This window comes from Emydura macquarii, unplaced genomic scaffold (genome assembly GCF_026122565.2).
Source record: "Emydura macquarii macquarii isolate MOO-44397 ecotype Brisbane River unplaced genomic scaffold, CSIRO-AGI_Emac_v2 contig_3451, whole genome shotgun sequence".
Taxonomy (NCBI): domain Eukaryota; kingdom Metazoa; phylum Chordata; order Testudines; family Chelidae; genus Emydura; species Emydura macquarii.
The window spans coordinates 7,225,736-7,242,606 of record NW_027133588.1 but is presented as its reverse complement, the minus strand read 5'-3'; the positions used below and the strand labels follow the sequence as shown (position 1 = coordinate 7,242,606).

The following is a 16,871-nucleotide window of genomic DNA, read 5'->3' as shown; positions in this document are numbered from 1 at the left end:
TGAGTCTTAAATCTCAGGTCCCGATTGTGCAGAGAGTTATGTACACATTTAATATTACACACTCCATCGACTTTAATGGGGCTATTCATAGTGTGTTAACTTAAGCACATAAGTAAGTCTAGTGTCCTAAAGCGGTGTCCTGCAATAAGATATATGCAGATGGATCCATGTGCCTGCACAGACGCCCAGTGATTTAAACAAGGCTTCACGCATGTATAACCATCTATCTGAGTAGAAAGATGTATAAGATCAATGCCTAAATTCTATGGTGTGTGGTTTTTATTTTTAAAAAGTATCTTATAATCCTTTTTTATTTTTAAATTCCAGATCTTAAAAAACCCAACACACACCTTACCATTAAACAGATACAGAAAACCTCAGTTGACACAACGTAATTATTTACATTTCCCACGGAGACAGGGATGCCCTACCCAGAAAAAACCCCAAAAACAAACAGAACACTGCAAACATTTTTTCCACTGACATTTCTACTACACTGGGAAAATGTGAAAAGATATCCAGTTTTCTATATTTGGCCACAGATGTTAATATGACACCGTATCCAATTTTTCAACTATTAAGTCCCACCCCATAAATCTAGATTTAAAAATCACTCATTGTTTGGTGCAGTGCAGAAACTAACACTGAAGTAAACATAGATTAGAACCTGTTCATAATAGTTTACTGAAACATACTATTTTCTTGTTGGTCAGCTTTTGATATCTAGCTAGTGATGATAAGTTTAATGACTATTGCAGCTGCTTAACTTGCATATAAGGGACAAGCACGTATGTTTTCTCTTTAAAGGAACCCAACATTTGCCTACTGCGAAAACAAGGGTCTAGCAGGGAATCACAGTGGAAAGGAAAGGAAAGGAAAGGAAGGGAAAGCCATTCACACATTGGCAGTTAGCGCTAACTTCCATTAGGTGGACACACTTTAATTAGCTCGTGACTGTGTTTGGTAAAAAGTTGTGGCTTGTCCCTAATTTCAGAGCAAGCGATTTCAATACAGTTGGGCCTGACGGCAGAGCGAGACCTAGACAAAAAGGGGTCAACGACGCCCACAGCCCGGCCCGTTCCAGCGATGCTGCCTTCCCTCGGCGGCTGCTCTGCCCGCGGGACGTTTTCCCCGCACGGCCGGGGTGTCTCCCCGGCGCAGGTGCCGTGTGAACCCCCCGAGAGCCGTTCCCAGGCTGGCAAACGTTGCTGACGGGAAGCCCGGGGCGAAGCCTCGGGGAAGAGCTTTGCTCAGGGGGACGCGGCCCAAGGGGAAGCTCTGCCCCGGGCCCAGCCCCAACTCGCGGGCGCTCCGCCGGGCCGGGTCGGGCTGGGCAATGGACCCGGAGGGCTGTTACCTGCGGCAGCGGCAGAAGGTAGGACTTGAAGGTGGGTTTGGTTGGCTTGAGGGAAAACATCGCGGCTGCCCCCGGCGGGAGGCAAGGCGGCGGGGCGCCCCCCTGAGTTGTCCAGTCCTGCCCGAGCTTCCCCCGCGGCCCAGGGCTGCAGGCTGCCGGCGCCGCTCTGGAGCTCCGCGGCGGCGGCACTGGACGGAGGCGGCCCCACTTCCCCAAGGGAGGAGCCAGCCGGCTGGGCAGGTCCGGCCTGGGGCTGCCCCGGCCCCTCATGGAGCCCCGTCAGCCCCGCTGCTCCCTCCCCGGCGGGCGGGCGAGGGGGGGGGCGCGTGAGGGGCCCGCGAGCCTCCCCGCCCTAGCAACTCCCTGCCGCCGCAACAGGCAGCAACGACGGCCCTACGGGGCCCCGGCGGCGGGGGGCCGGGCGGCCATGTTGGAGGCGAGGCGGCTGGATGAATGTGTACGGCAGCGCGGAAGGGCCAAGCGGCCGCCCCTAGAGCCGTTCCCCCCGCCCCACCCCCGCTCCCGCTCTGCGGGCAGCCCGGCCTCGCCTGCCTCGTCACGGGGTCAGGGGCTGCCTCGGGCGGGGCCCGGTGACCACGGGCGGGGCGGGGCGGGGCGGGGCCGTTCCAGGCCCAGGGACATCTGCCAAGCCGCAGCCCTGAGGTGGGAGCTCGATGATCCCCGTCCCCTGAGCCTGGCTGCGGGCTAGGCGATGCCCGTCCCCTGAGCCTGGCTTCCCCCCAGGGAAGGGGCAGCTGCCCCGGGCCTGTGCTCTTGGGGCAGCTGCTGCGCTCCACTGCCAGCTCTGGTTTTGCCCCAGCTCCATGCCCTGGGCCAGGCTCCGTAACGCCCCGGCAGCCCCAGGGCGCGAGCCTGGCGCCAGAGGCACCGCCGTCCTGCCTGCACCTCTCCAGGTTCGCTGGACACGCCGCTGCTGCCACAAGAGGCCTGCGCGTGCCCGGAGCTGGCCTCGGACCCGCCACTTGGGCTTTTGGAGGGCGTCAGGCCTGGCTTCGAAATCGTGGGCCGTTGGGTGGGGCGACGGGCCTCATGGCTGCAGTGCCACCGGCATGGAAGTGGCATCAAATAGATTGATGACAGGGAGACCAGAGGGATGAGTCCTGCCCCGCTAGGCTCTGACGGAGGCAGCATCTGGCACCTGAAGTCCCCGTTTTCAAACGTGACTTGACGTCAAGGACAGTGTACTTTCAAGATTTAAAAAAAAAATAACCACTGAAGTCAAAAGTAACAACATAGGCAATATTTGTTTGACTGGCTAGGCATCGCTGTGTGCATTTGTGTGTGCGCGCATTCATTCCAGAGGAAAGTATCAGGCTTTTCCTTTCCCTGTGACAGGCAGCTCTAGGCGTAATTACATCACTTTTGGAAAAACTGTAATGGTCCTTTTTTCCCCCCCTCTGTTGCCATCCCTTTCTCATGCCATCTTACCAGGATCAAAGAGAAACCTGAAACAAGAATGTCCTAGCTACTGCTATATGTCTATCTGACAAAACTTTCATTACTGTCAGTAGGATGAGAATCAGGCTCCATGGCCATATTCTATTATCGTTAAGTCATGTTGAATTAAATCCATATGAGTACTCGGAGTCAGGAACGACCCCATGTGAGTATAGGTGGCGAAAATATGGTTCTATATGAATGTTTAGTTTAATCATACTGTATTTTTACTCTATTGTGAGATATTAGGGTATTTCAAGGTCACTTCTTCTTGTTTCTTTTTCAGATGCTGGGATCAGTTCCAACACAACTGTGAAACAGACGAAGAACAACCAAGAAAAGAATAAAAATACTTTCAAAGAATACTTGTGTGGCACTGCAGGCCTAACCACTATCCTATTCCCTTGTCAGCCAAATAGCTCAGAAAAATATTTCACATTAGAGATTTTAGTACTTTATAGGAGTAGCTGCCTGTATTAATTTTGCATAATTATTAAAATTACAAAAATAAAGTGTTGGATATATCTATAAACATAGTAATACTTAGCACATGTATAGTGTGGCAACTTCAGAGGGCTGAAAAACCATTAACTATTTAATCACTTTATGAAGTGAATATTACATCCATTTCAGATAATGAAAATGAGACAGACAGGTTAAATAACATGCTCAAAGCCGCACAGCATAGAGGTAGCAGACCAAGAACAGAATTTAGGTGTTCTTGGTTTAGTCTATCTACTGCTCATTCTGTCAAACTCTTTTGTCTCTCTGTGCACTTGGCTGTGAGCAAATACGATAAATATAATAATTTTAATGTCTGATGGAATAATCCTGACTAGAGCATTCATCATAAATGCTGCATCACTTGGAAACTGACACTCACTTCAGTGAGAGCTCAGCATCAGTTCTAGCTAAAGAAAATTAAATGGTGGGCTGGTCTGATTATTTGTTATTCTGTCAGGCTTTACACCATGTGAATTGATTGAAATAATTTCTGGATTAACTTCTTTCCCTACCACCCGTTCAACCAACAATCTGAACATTTTGTCAATTAGAGAAAGTGTTGTTTACATGCCCAAACCTGTTAGGTAGCACTAGACCCAGAACTTGACTCAAGGCTTCTTCAGGATCACACTGTGCACTGGCATGGCTTATAGGCTGCTGCTCCTTGGCTCTCTTTCTTCCTCTGAGTCTCGTTTTTGTCTGCTCTGCCTCCCTTTCCTCTTAAACGCTCCCTACCCAAACAACACAACACTCAGCAAAACCCCACTGCCCATTCAGTGCAAAACTGGATGGGTTCACAAACCCACCAGCTAAGACAAAAGAGGTTGTGATTAACTTGTCCTGATAGTTATAGTAAGTGAAGGTCATAATCAAGACCCTAAAGTGACGTAGGTACTCACCAGTACCTCTGATCACAAAAATATATGTGCCTACATCACTTGTGTGTTGAAAGTATTAATACAATATGTTATAGAGAAGAAACCTAATTACAGCTTTGGAAAATATTTGTTTAATGACAATAAGTATTTTTCTGTACATTGTAAAAAGCTACAACATGCAAATCATGGTTTTGTGTCTGTTTCTTTAGGTACATATGGTTTGTAGTTTGAAGTTATTCTCATACAGCTCATACTATGCATTAGCCTTTTGGGGGAAATGTTCATGTTTTGCTTCTTTTTAGCAAGCACGGACACAAACTCCCATTTTGGCCAAGTCTATCTCCTACTTGTTTGCTTTGAATCTTCTGCTGAGATTCATATCTAGGAATGGTGCAAAATGTTAAGACATGCAAAGAACAATGTTCAAGGCAGGTGAGAATCTTAGCATAACTCCAGTTGGTTTGATTTCTTTTGCCTCATCCAGTACGAGCTGTCATGAAGATCCTTGTTCTAGGTTTGGCTGCAGTAACCCACAGAATGCAAACAGCCTGAGTCCAACCACAGGATGAAGAACTCTACTAATTTGTTAAGTCTGCTGTAGTGTCTGCTTGACACAACTTATGGACAAGTAAGGAGCAATGGGAAAAAATAATGGGAAACAGATTTTACCATGTTTTGTGTTTCATCTTTTATGTGAAAATGCAAAGTATTTAAGGTTCCACAGTTTATTGTCGCACTTGATTTTAGAAGCAAAAAAAGAACTTCTGATACTGCCTTTGGTGGTTAGAAGGAAAGCAAGAAGCTGAATATTCACATTGTTTAGCTGGCAAACACATGGATGCTATGGGAGTAATCGTGATCACCCAGTTATATGAACTTGGCATCTGCAGTGGAAAGACATCCTTTAAAAACCAGCAATTTAGATGGAAATGCATGATCAGGAACCGAAAACTGAGATAGTAAGAGCCAGTCAATCATCAGAAAAGGCTGAGGGAGAAGAGAGATTGCAGATAAAGATGAAACTGCCAGCTGTCAGGGGGCAGTCCGATGACCTAGCTATGTAATTTAGACAATGACAATGAGTACTCAGCCATTCTAATTTATTGGTTTTGTTTATTACTTATGGATTTGGATGTGTTATTAAAGGGTCACCGCTTAGTAATTATGTTTAAAATACAACTAATTGCACCACATTATCACATTTATTATTAATTGTTTGTGCCGTTTGTTTACTCTGCTCCCACTCTTTAATTAAGCTGGAACAATGATAACATACCAGTCACTTTCTCATTCTTATGCACTATAGTGTAGTGTTTGGGTTGCAAACTATGCAGGGGACTATTTCTATCCAATTTAAAAAGATTTAATTTGTGAACATATTTCCAATATTAGTTTTACTTTTATCAAAACCCAAATTTTGTTGACTTGCTCAGAAAAGCTCAGATTAGGACACATGATGCACATAGCATCCAGCATTAGTACCATGGCCAAATTATGTTCTTGTTAAACTTAATGGGGTTGCATGAGAGTACCTGGGCCACGGGCATAAAATATAGTCCCATATGTTTTTGAGAGTATTAAAATTAAGAGTTGAGATTTCAGGGCCTGATCCTTGCCTTATCCAGACAAAACACGCAATTGACATAAATGGAGAATTTTATATGACCATCATGCTCTGTGGTAGAGTTTGAAAAAGAAAAAACCTGTATTTTTTGAAGCATATGGAGCAGCTTGCAGAAAGGCACCATTAGATTAAATCTTGGCATGCAATTCCTCACATTTTATTCTGTACTTGCTCATCTAAGTTTTTATTTGACATTTTAAAGACACTCGTAAGTCATCATCTCTGTTGCAGTATTTTTACCCTGCATCCTTTCTGGAATCAACCACTTTTTATTTTAGGAGAGTAGATTTCTCTGCAAAAGCTCTTGCTGTTGTGATACTCTTTTCATAGCAGTTCCAGGGATCCCCCCTACGAATTTCCTTCTGCTTTTCTACTGGTGATAGATCCTGTTTTATAAGTTAAAATTCCTTATGGGTTTGTTAAATGAGAAGTTGTGCAGAAGCTTGTTTCATCTTCTGTATTCTGCACAGAAAGCACTCTATTAACATTCAAAAAGGTTACTGAAGATAAATTAAAAAATGAGACAGATTTTTGAGAGGTTTGGTTTCATGAATGAGATTGACGCAAAAGGACAAAAAGGCTTGATTCCCAGTTCAATTAGGTTACTGGTTATGATGGAGTCACATAACAGGAACACAACTTGACAGAGTAGTTAATTACAAATGTTTCTATCTTCCACAGATGATAGATTATGTTTTTGAAATTTAACATGACAGTTCTGCCCTTCTCTCTCTCTCTCTCTCTCTCTATATATATAATACAACAATACAATACAATACACACATATATATATATATATAGAGAGAGAGAGAGAGAGAAAGAGTTTTTTCCTGTTTGTGTCCTGTCTGTCACTATATCTCTGCATCATGGTATCTCTGCTATGACCATTGTTTGTCTTGTTAATTTGAAGTTGTCTGTTATGGGATGATATATTGTCATAGCTTCTCTCTCTAACAGACACTGTCAAAGTATTTTTCCTTCATCAAATAAATATTCTCCCTATACTCTTATTCACACTGAGTAGACTCACTGAAGTCAATTGTATTATTTGAGAAGTTTAGGTATGAGATTGCCTAAATAAGCATATCATATTCTAACACTTGGAAATTTGCAGCTGAAATCTGGTTTTTTACAAATTCTTTTTCCTCCATTGCCCATAAACTGTACACAATGTTCTGTTATTGCATACGTCCATTATGTGAGCTAGGCTACTAGCATCTTTAAAAAAATATAAAGGGAAAAAGAAACAAAACTTTAGTATGAACCCCCTTCTTCCAACAGCATTGCAGACTTTGCAAAAAAACAAACAAATCCCAAAAAACAAAAACAAACAAAAAAACCCACCACAAAACGCAGTAAAAAAGCCTGAAATTGCACTTATCAATTTGTCTCCATATTATTAAAAATAACAACTAATTTATATCACACCAGATCTGCAACAGCACTTGGTTTCAGCATTAGCCCTCTTGAAATAAAACTGCAAATGCAATCTTCTTACTTACGTATAATGGTTTTGTGATGTGGACAAACATCCATTAAGGAATAGATTGAAATACAGTTCTACTCTGAAAAAATGACTTGTTCAGCAAAGGATCATGGAGTTTAAAAGCTATTGAAATTTTCGGAACTGCAATAGTTCTCCAGCAGAAAATGCTGATTTGACAAAATCAAAATGTTCATTGTGTCAATTCCTCAACATTTTTTTTATGAGAGCAGGCCAGCCAGCTGGCCTGGTTTCCTGCCAACCCACCTGCGCCCCAGCAGCCTGATTGGTAAGCTTCCCAGTTCCCCAACTTTCAAGCTGCCTGTTGGCTGGCCAGCCGCCCTGCATTTAAAAAAAAAAAAAGTCCATTTTGATTGTCCTGAAATAAAAGATTTTTTTAGAATTCCTTTTTGTGGAAACATTTTTGTTTTGAACCAGCAATGCCAACTCTCTTGATTTAATTATGAGTCTCATGATATTTGGTGTTTTTCTTAAAGATCCTGAAGTCATGAAACCTGAAATTCAGAGTCACATTTTAAAAAAAATTTCTAGCCCTCATGGTTGTGGAGGAAAAAGCTTGAAAACATGAACCTGAAGGCAAATAAAAAGAACCCAGCATTTTTTTTATATATTCACTAGGATTGCAGGATTAAGGCCTTATAAAGGTATTACTCCATAGAATCCCATCTAAATCAAAATTACTGGCAACTGTTTGTTAATTGAAATTTTGCTTTACTTCATGTATTCTATAAAAAAGAACAGACAGTTCGCAGTGTTTTCAGTATCCTTATAGTGACAAATTTGTTACATTGTATTTATTATTTCATATCTTTTTGGTATTATTCCTAGGGAAGCTAATATAACTGGTTATTTGTACACAAAGAAAATCAATAAATATAAAGTTTAAAAAGCTTTAATTTGAGAGAGTTCCATGTTAGTCTAATTCAATGGTTAATTTGAGATAATTTAATAATTTAAAATTAGAAAGCGACTCTGGGCAAATAAAGCATGATTTAACATAATTTATAAAGATGTTACAACAAGATGCATGCAACATATTGTACTGCATATTGAAATGGATACTGCTCATTTAGCAAAAATACTGAAAATTTTTGTATCTCTTTTGAGTTTGCTGATGAATCAGTTTACGGCAAGAGTGTACAGGCAAACAATAAAAGGCATCTGCAAATTAGAACAAGTGTTTTAACTACACATACAAAATGACCATGAAATTGCATCAAACTGTCATACAGCAGCAACAATATCAAATGTTGTTCTATTTTACAACAGCAAATCTCAAATTCTGAAACACTGAATAAAAAAGCCCTCATGAAAAAAAATCCTGTCTTGAGATACTGATAGTATTGGCAAGCTTGTGAATGACAACAGGAGGGAGAAATGCTGTAGTTAGTGAAGAATGAACTTCTGTAACAGTCCATTTCATTTAAGTTTAGCAGCTCTTTTTAGCATAGGTACAGGTTTTATATGGAGATATGATACAAAATGCCAACAACAAAAACCTTACTAGAATCTCTCACACACACCCACATGCGCACACACCCCTATACTTATTCTCCTCTCTTTTTCAAATATTGTAGTCAAGCTATAATTGTGTACAGTAGGACTCATGCTACAGTGGATCTGATGATAGAAGAATATACATATTAAACTCTAAAATTTCAAAATTGTTCATGCAAAAATCCTGGCTACTAACAACAGGACTTGAGTGTAAACCTTTGAACAGCAGTCTGTAAAAATTAATATTGAAAATCAATTAGCTTATTTTCTTTCTTACCTGTTAAATGGTACATTTGCCCTACAATAAGGGGGCCGCCTTGAATATTTTAGAAAAGTAGCCCTGAAAAGTAACAAATAAGACTGAGGTAATCAAAGTATAAAATCACCAACAAAATTGTGAGAACAAGTACTTTTCAGTACTGTAGTCCACAATACCTTTGAATGATAACTGGTCTACACTGGCGGCGGTGGTTGACAGGAGATATGCAAGCTACATTAACGTACTTATGTTGACGTACCGCAGCGTCTTCATGGCCCTGTGTTGACAGTAGATACCCTCCCATCGTTTGGGGAGTGGATTACAGCGTTGACCAGAAAGCCCATCTGGGATCAATTGAGTGGGTCTACTCGACCTGCTCAATCGTTCCCACTGCATTGATCGCTGCGGAGTCTGCGGTGTAGACAAGAAGTCACATTTGAAAGTTGTGTTGGAAAAATAGTAACTATAAATTGTGAAATTTAGGCCCCCCCCCCTTCATGGAAGAAAATAAAGGGGGGAGAGGGCCAGAATTTATTTTATGGAGCTTGTTTTGTTTTCCCTGTGTCAATTGTTTTGTAAATTATAGCAGTGATTCAAAGGAAAATATTCAGTTTCTGCTCTCATTTGGGGAGAGATTTCAGGGGAAAACAACCTGATCTTCCTATATAAGAAATGTTCAAAGAGACAGGTGAGATTCACACTATTTTGCATTTAATAAAACTGAAGAGGCTGGTCAGGTTGTATTGTAACAGAAAACAAGATGCTGTCACCCATGTTCAAAGACAGGTGAAGTATTTTGGTACCAGACCAAACTGATGGCTTCCAAGTCCTGCTGTGCTTGGAGAAACCTGCCATGTTTTTGTTTTAACTCAGTTTATGTCTATTTTATTGACTGAAAGTCACTTCTGATGTGCATTCCTTGGTTATTTAACTAAGAGGTATCCATGAAATCAAGGAGATTGTACAACTTTCCTTTGCATTCAGTACTTTTTTTTTCCTTTAAAGACTACATCCATAAGGAAATCAGATGCATATGTGAAGATAAAGCTAATCAAAAAGCTTTGAATTTAGCAGCTTTCCAATGAAAAAAAGGGAGAGAATTTTCTCAATTTTTTATGAAAATATTTTCCAGTTTTCAACCAGTGCTTCTAAAGAGTCGGTCAATAAATGAATGTGGCCCAAGAAAGATCTGACTCACTTGGCATTTTCTTACCATACCTAGCCTTACATGCACTCCTAACGGGAATGTCTTCCTTTCATGCAAATCACAACATATTTGCTTGAGACAGGGCATTAACATTTCTACAGAATTAAAAATACAAAAAAAATATATATATATATAAATCAGTAAATGCAAGATTTTTTAGGAATTAAATTTTCAAACATTTCTATTCAGTGTGGTATATTTGTAAAACTAATCCAAACAGATTCTTGACCATCACTGCCACATGGATTGTGATCCATTTTAGCACTCAGTTTCCGTGGAAGGGATTTCTTGCTTAGCTTTTTTTTCTTCTGTTGCACTGCCACAGGCCACCACTAGATTAGTTACACTGCTGGCATGTCCTGGTCTATTTAATTTGTCCTTAATGGACTTGGCTTTCCGAGAATGGCTGTGTAAACTCTTCGATCGTACAGACGGGAATCCACAAGTCCTGTCAGGCTTCACTGACAGTAAGTTTTCTGTCTCAGTTCTGTCGGTGACAGGTGTAGAAGTATGAGAGGCACTGACACCTGCTTCGCCAACATCGCTGTCATCTTCTGTATCTGTCAGTAACTGTTTCTGCTCTTCTTGCCTTTCTCCTTCAGACACATCAAGATAGCCTGGACTGGCTTCATTCAAAACTTTCTGTTCAACCTGGTATTTCCACTCACTAGTCCACTGTTCAACTGTGGAAGGGCACACTTGATCCATTATGGTACTATATTCTGCGGTCCACTTGTTGACCCCTCCAACCAGCTTCCCTCCTTGTGCAAATATAAAGCTCCTTGACTTCAGCATGGTTGTTTGACAAGCATTGAAAGTTTCAGCAGGGTAGTAACGCATTGCCTTAGATTTGTCCAAGGGATAAGAGATAGTAGCTTCTAACTTGGTCCTTTCTAATGTTAAATGAGTGTTCTGAAAATCTGGTCGTGTGACTGATTGCCCATTCATAACAACATCTGTTTGATTTTTGCTTTGTGGAATTGTTTCATCCCCCTTGGAAATCCCTTTCTTGTCATCAGATGAAACACAAACCTCTGAATCAGAATGGGGTCTAGGGACATACTGTCCAATTTCTAATGCAGTTTTATTGTAATCTGTAGTGGCAACTGCATTAGCGCTGGAGGTATAGCGGAGACTACCCTGGCGTTCTGGAACCAGCTGCATCTTTGAGTCTGCACAGTCTTTCTCTTCTTTTGTACCAAAATAATAGGCTCTTTTGCACAATCCCATGGCTGGTGACATAGGGGTGGTACTATCATCATATGTTAACTCATCGCCACTGACATGATATCTGTACATGCTGTAGCCATCAGAGCTGTTGACACTGCTTTGCCTTAGGAGGTAAGCAGCATCACATTCAGAAGAAGCTCGTGAGCGTGTATGCGTCAGCTCGGATTTGTCGATACCCGCCAGCTTTTCGAGGGCATTCACCATCCGACCAGATAGCTCTTCCAGTTGAGAAAGTCGAAGGTCAACTGTCTGAAGAGAAGCTTTCATAAAATGTTCCCTTTCATTCACTTCTTCTAACCTCATGGACATGTTTTCAACTCTGTGGAATATAAAAATAAGGATTCATTAAATAAAGCATTGAATGTTTTTATTCAATTAGAGTTGAACTTTGCTCAATACATGTTCCTTACAGATAACTAGGTCAAAGGTCATAAGTGCTGAATGTGCAATTTTCACATACAGGGTGAAAACCAAAACAAGATTTCTGCAGCACTTATGCTTTTAAAACAGGACTTAAGTAGTTTATAAGTTTTGTGCTCACCTCTGCATAGGGATGAATTTTACAACATATGCACTATCCGTTTATTTTAAGGAACAGTTCACTTTTCTAATGCACAAACTTCTCTCCATTTCGTACAAGAGTTTGTGCAATGAATGAGAATATCCCAAAGAGAGTTTTGGATAGATTCTTACTTTAAGTAAGGAGCTTTAACATCAGATTCTCTTGCTGTAAACCTCTTTCCATTTCCTATTGCCTTACCTTTGTTCCATCCCACTCCAATAATTTGCTGTTCATGAGTATTTGGATGATCATTGGGAATTCATGAAAACGTCTGAGAACCTTGTAAGCTTCACAGTTTCTACCACCAATTGTTATTCATCCAAAAATTCATAATGGAAACATATTATATACGATTGCCATTCTTTAGTCTTCTGTTTAAAAACTCTCAGACATCCAGTCGTGAAGCAGAAACAATATCCACTGTGACCTAGCTAACCAATCACACACCATGATCAACAGTTAAAGTGAATGGTACACAAACTATCCATAGGTTGAAGTCTATTTGCATGTTATTCAGTGAATATTTATGAATAAATTTGTAGAAATCAGGTCTAGTTCCCTAAACAATCTGAAAAAAAGAACTTTCTAAAATAATTTTATCAGCTCCTTATCAATACACTAAAGCAGTTTATTGTTCTGATTCATATACACATTATTGAAAGATTCTGCTCTTTCTGTCAAGCTACTCTCATCACGCTAAATAAAATGGAAATTTAAGCTCTCTCCCCCTCTTAGTTGTTATGTGTCCATGCAAGTAGAAGACATGTGAGCCTTGAGGTCAGTATGTTTTTACATTTCTTTCCACACATGTCAACCTCTTCAGGTATAATAGTCATTCTTCTCTATCAGGAACTCTATTAATTCTATGGGAAGTATTTTCTAATGACCGGCTCAAATGTTGACTTGATATAAGATCAAGAGAAACATATTTGATTGCTGCATGAAAGAGAATGTACTCTGGAGTTTATGGAATTGTACAGTACTTTAGCTTTTTATTTCTACCTTCCATTTATATACCAGATTTGCAGACAGTAGAATCATTGTCTAGTTCAATAAAAAAAAAATCTCTTTCCCTTTTTTGTATCATTTATATCATATTGAAAATAATGGTAGAAGAAGGCTGGATATAAAAGCTTCATACAGGGTTGAGACTAGAGATCATACACTAGCAAATCAACTGTGAGAATTAAATTAACATTCTTTTTCTCCCACACACAAAAGCTGGGGGAGCATCTGGAACAAGTAGCCATGAGAAATATGCAGATCTACTTGTGACCATGTACCATAATAAATCAGAGAGGCATGTTGTTTCTACTCTATTCACTGTCACAATAGCCCTGGATTTGACAAATTGCCATGGCATAAACAATGCAGTAGAAATTACACACACATGCACATTTCATTTACTCTCTGACTTCTAGTCTGCACATAGACACTGCTTGATGTTCAGACACTTCCCAATCAGAAAGATGCTAAGGAATTCAGAGAAAGACATTTAAGTAGTGATGGCACTGATTTATGAGAATATGTTAAAAGAAACATATGGATAGAGTAGTCACTATTAAAATGTTGACATCTACTTTTCTGAGTTAATTAGCATTACTGTGGCATTGCAGGCATTCCCTTTACTATCACAGTCACACTATTTGCACATGGTAAATGTTATGACTTGGCTAAACGATGACTAAAAGGATTTATTATATTTGGCTATTATTATTCTAAGGGTGTAAAAACAGCCGGTATAGAATTATTTAGGATGGTCTCAGGTTGGGGCTATAACGAGGGATTAGTGAGATGCAACAGGGTAAAGAAATATTTAGACTGAATTTCAGATATCATTTTCTTAATAGAGAGTTTTCTTATTTTGTGGAATAGTCATCCAAAGGATGTGACAGAAGGCCCATCATTTGAGTTATTTTAAAACTGCCACTGGAATATGTAGAACTTTTGAAAACATTCTATAGGGGACAACCCTGCCCTGGCAGGTTTTGTTGATCAGATGACCTAGTGATAGGGACATATACTACCACTACTTAGTGCTTATATACTGATTTACAAATATTAACTAAGCCCCACAACCCGTCAGTGAGGTACACATAGATATGATCCCTATTTACAGATGGGGAATCTGATTTAGAGAGTCTAAATGATTTGCCCAAGGCCTCAGAGGGAATCTGTATCAGAACTGAGATTAGAATTCAGGAGTCGTGGGTGCCGGACCCAACATGCAAACCACTAGAACATATGTCTGTCTTTCTATCTCACTGTTCTTGTCATTTTTCCAATTGTATTAGACTAAGTGGAATCAATCTGTTGGAAGCTGAGCAAGTAGTCATTTGTTAAATTAGGTAAAGAAAATGACTCTGAATTTCACACAGCTGAGGGGGAACAGGAAGTGTAGAAGTAAGATGTGGGCAAGGCTCTTATGGTACATCCAGACCACAGAAGCAAACAGTGCTAGAGACCTCATGAGAAAGCTTGCTCTTGTGAGAGATTCAGTTTTGGAGACAGCTTGTTAGGTATGGTTAAGATAAGCATAAAAACTTTTAATGCCTTTCTTCGAGGCTACATACATTTCATAGCTTGACCAACACCAGCTGTTAATGAACAGAAAAAGAAAAAGCTTTTTAATCACTAGTAAAGTTAGGGTTTGTTTGTTTTTGTTTTCACTAGTTACCTTTCAGATGTAACTCTGATACGTTCATCATTAGAGGATTGTTGTTCATCCTCTTTTTCCTGAAAATATTCCTCAACACATTGCTCTTCAAATTCATACAATTTCTTCAGCTCTTCATCATTCAGAAACAATTCTGCATAAAATTGTAAAATGTATTAGTTTAATTGCCCAAGATTCCAATTCTTCAAAATCCAATATAGCAAGTGGGATTTTTTTTTTTTTTTTGTAGTTTTTTCTTTTGCTATTTGGAGCGGGAGGAGACAGGGGAAGGAATTCAAGGTTTTGTTCCTGCAATTCTTGCTTGAGCACTTAATAAACAGGATATTTTGTAAACAGGCAACCAGCCAACACTTAACATTGCTCTCAGGACTTTGGTTATCATACTCAGCCAATCCGATTGCTCGTTTAGAGGAATCTTCTTTTTTACCTCTCTTTTGAAAAAGGGATGCCATCACAATGCATCAGTTTGTTCCACTGATAGATTTGGTAAGGACTTTTTTAAAAATTGCAATTATTATTTTTTTTAAAAAGGGTGCAGGAGAATATATCAGAGAAATAAATACCCTTGGGAATGCTTCATATTGTATTAAGGTTATTGACCTGTTATATTTTCAGAGAGTTTTATATATGCAGTTCTTTTGAATCAGGGGCATACGTAACAAAAATATAGTTACCTACAAAATATGTTTCCTATGAAAAATAGAAACCAGGATAGGTAAAATTACTAAATGAATGTAAACACCTGTTTGATTTAATCAGTTTTTTCTTCTTTATTATTATTATTATTATTATGTTAAAAGTAACAATTACAGAGCATTTCCATCTTCAAAGCATTTTACAAATTATAATAATTAATCCTCACAGCATTCCTATGAGATAGGTAGGTATTATTACATGTGGGGAAACTGAGGCACAGATACATGAACTGTCATACGTGAACTGTTAAAAGCCAGAGAAAGAGTCAATATCACAGATGAATTTAGAAACCATAATTCCTGTCTCTCCTCAATTTCTTTGTGAATGACCTCCATTTCCTACTCTTTCCCTCCCACTGGGTGGTTTTTGTTATAATTTGGTTAATCTGGACTAAACAGATGTGAACACAATAGAGTCTGCCACTTTAAAAAAATGCTAAGAAAAGATTGGCAGCAGCAGTGCAGCATGATATTCTGGGGACTCAGGACCCTGGAGACCTCTATGAGTTTATTAGTCTGATGCAAGTGTTGTCACATACTGTGCTGACTTCTATTAATACCGCCAACAGCCAAGGTGAAGAAAATAAATGGCTATTAGCACAGGCTAAGTGACTGCTTTGTGTTTGAAATGGTATAAAGAGCTCTATTTAGAACAGAGAATCCTTCACATACTTAGTCCCCGGTCACGTTCATCTTGGTCTCCTTCTTGTTTCTTCCTACAGCGACAGCAGAGGCGGATGATGATTATGTAGAGGTGGCTGAGGATGATCATAGGTGGCGGTAGGACAGGTCTGTCATTAAATGTCATGATCAGCTGATATCGCTGGAATTTCCAGACTTGGTTGGATATGGACTTCACTTCAAAGAAAGTATTGCTGAAAGAGAGGTTATAGCTGGGTGTATTGTTTTCCGTAGGTCCCTACGATCCTTTGCCATGAACAAGAACACAATTAAAAATACAACCGATATTAAATAGCAGTTGCAATATTTGACATGAATTGCTTGGTTGTAGCCAATAGTTTCAGCAGTTATGATAAAGCCTGGAGGCTCTAGGTGGAAGAGCGTGTTAGACTGCTGATCCAGTTGAACGGATAATTCAGCTCTCCTTTTGACTGTGGTAAAACAGCAGCACACTTGGTATCCTTCCCAGAAGGTCACCCTTTTAGAATATTTGCCCCAGTCCGTAAAGCCTGTCAGCAGTTTCTGAGAAAAATAAGGCCTTTTCTACACTACAAAGAGAAGTCCATCTAACATTAATTACTGCGGTGGCTGATATCCACACTACCCTCCCTGGGTCAGTGGTGCATGTCCTCACCAGGAGCGCTTCCACCAACCTAGGAGGGGCAGTGTGGGGAGCTGAGAGCCCAGCTGCTCCACAAACTCCCAGAAGGAAAAAGGAGAAACAAAGGAAAGAGAAGA

The 16,871-nt window shown here is 40.1% G+C and overlaps 2 protein-coding genes and 1 long non-coding RNA gene across 3 annotated transcripts in view; 1 reads left to right on the top strand and 2 right to left on the bottom strand.

The window, feature by feature from the left end:
* MTMR10 (myotubularin related protein 10) overlaps window positions 1-1,767 on the bottom strand; it is a 57,591-nt gene extending 55,824 nt beyond the window's left edge. The window contains exon 1 of the mRNA XM_067534552.1: window positions 1,358-1,767. Within this exon, the coding sequence (XP_067390653.1) occupies window positions 1,358-1,627 (270 nt within the window). The 5' untranslated portion in view covers window positions 1,628-1,767. The remainder of the gene's footprint in view (window positions 1-1,357) is intronic.
* On the top strand, window positions 1,016-3,359 carry LOC137144344 (uncharacterized). Its single transcript, XR_010917374.1, has 2 exons — window positions 1,016-1,375; window positions 3,102-3,359. It is a non-coding gene; the product is annotated as an uncharacterized lncRNA (long non-coding RNA).
* Window positions 3,360-10,546: 7,187 nt separating this feature from the next.
* The window catches only part of TRPM1 (transient receptor potential cation channel subfamily M member 1), a 36,166-nt gene continuing 29,841 nt past the window's right edge, over window positions 10,547-16,871 (bottom strand). The window contains exons 14-16 of the mRNA XM_067534691.1: window positions 16,125-16,327; window positions 14,758-14,890; window positions 10,547-11,837 (exon numbers count right to left, since the gene is read on the bottom strand). Of these exons, the coding sequence (XP_067390792.1) occupies window positions 10,547-11,837; window positions 14,758-14,890; window positions 16,125-16,327 (1,627 nt within the window). The remainder of the gene's footprint in view (window positions 11,838-14,757; window positions 14,891-16,124; window positions 16,328-16,871) is intronic.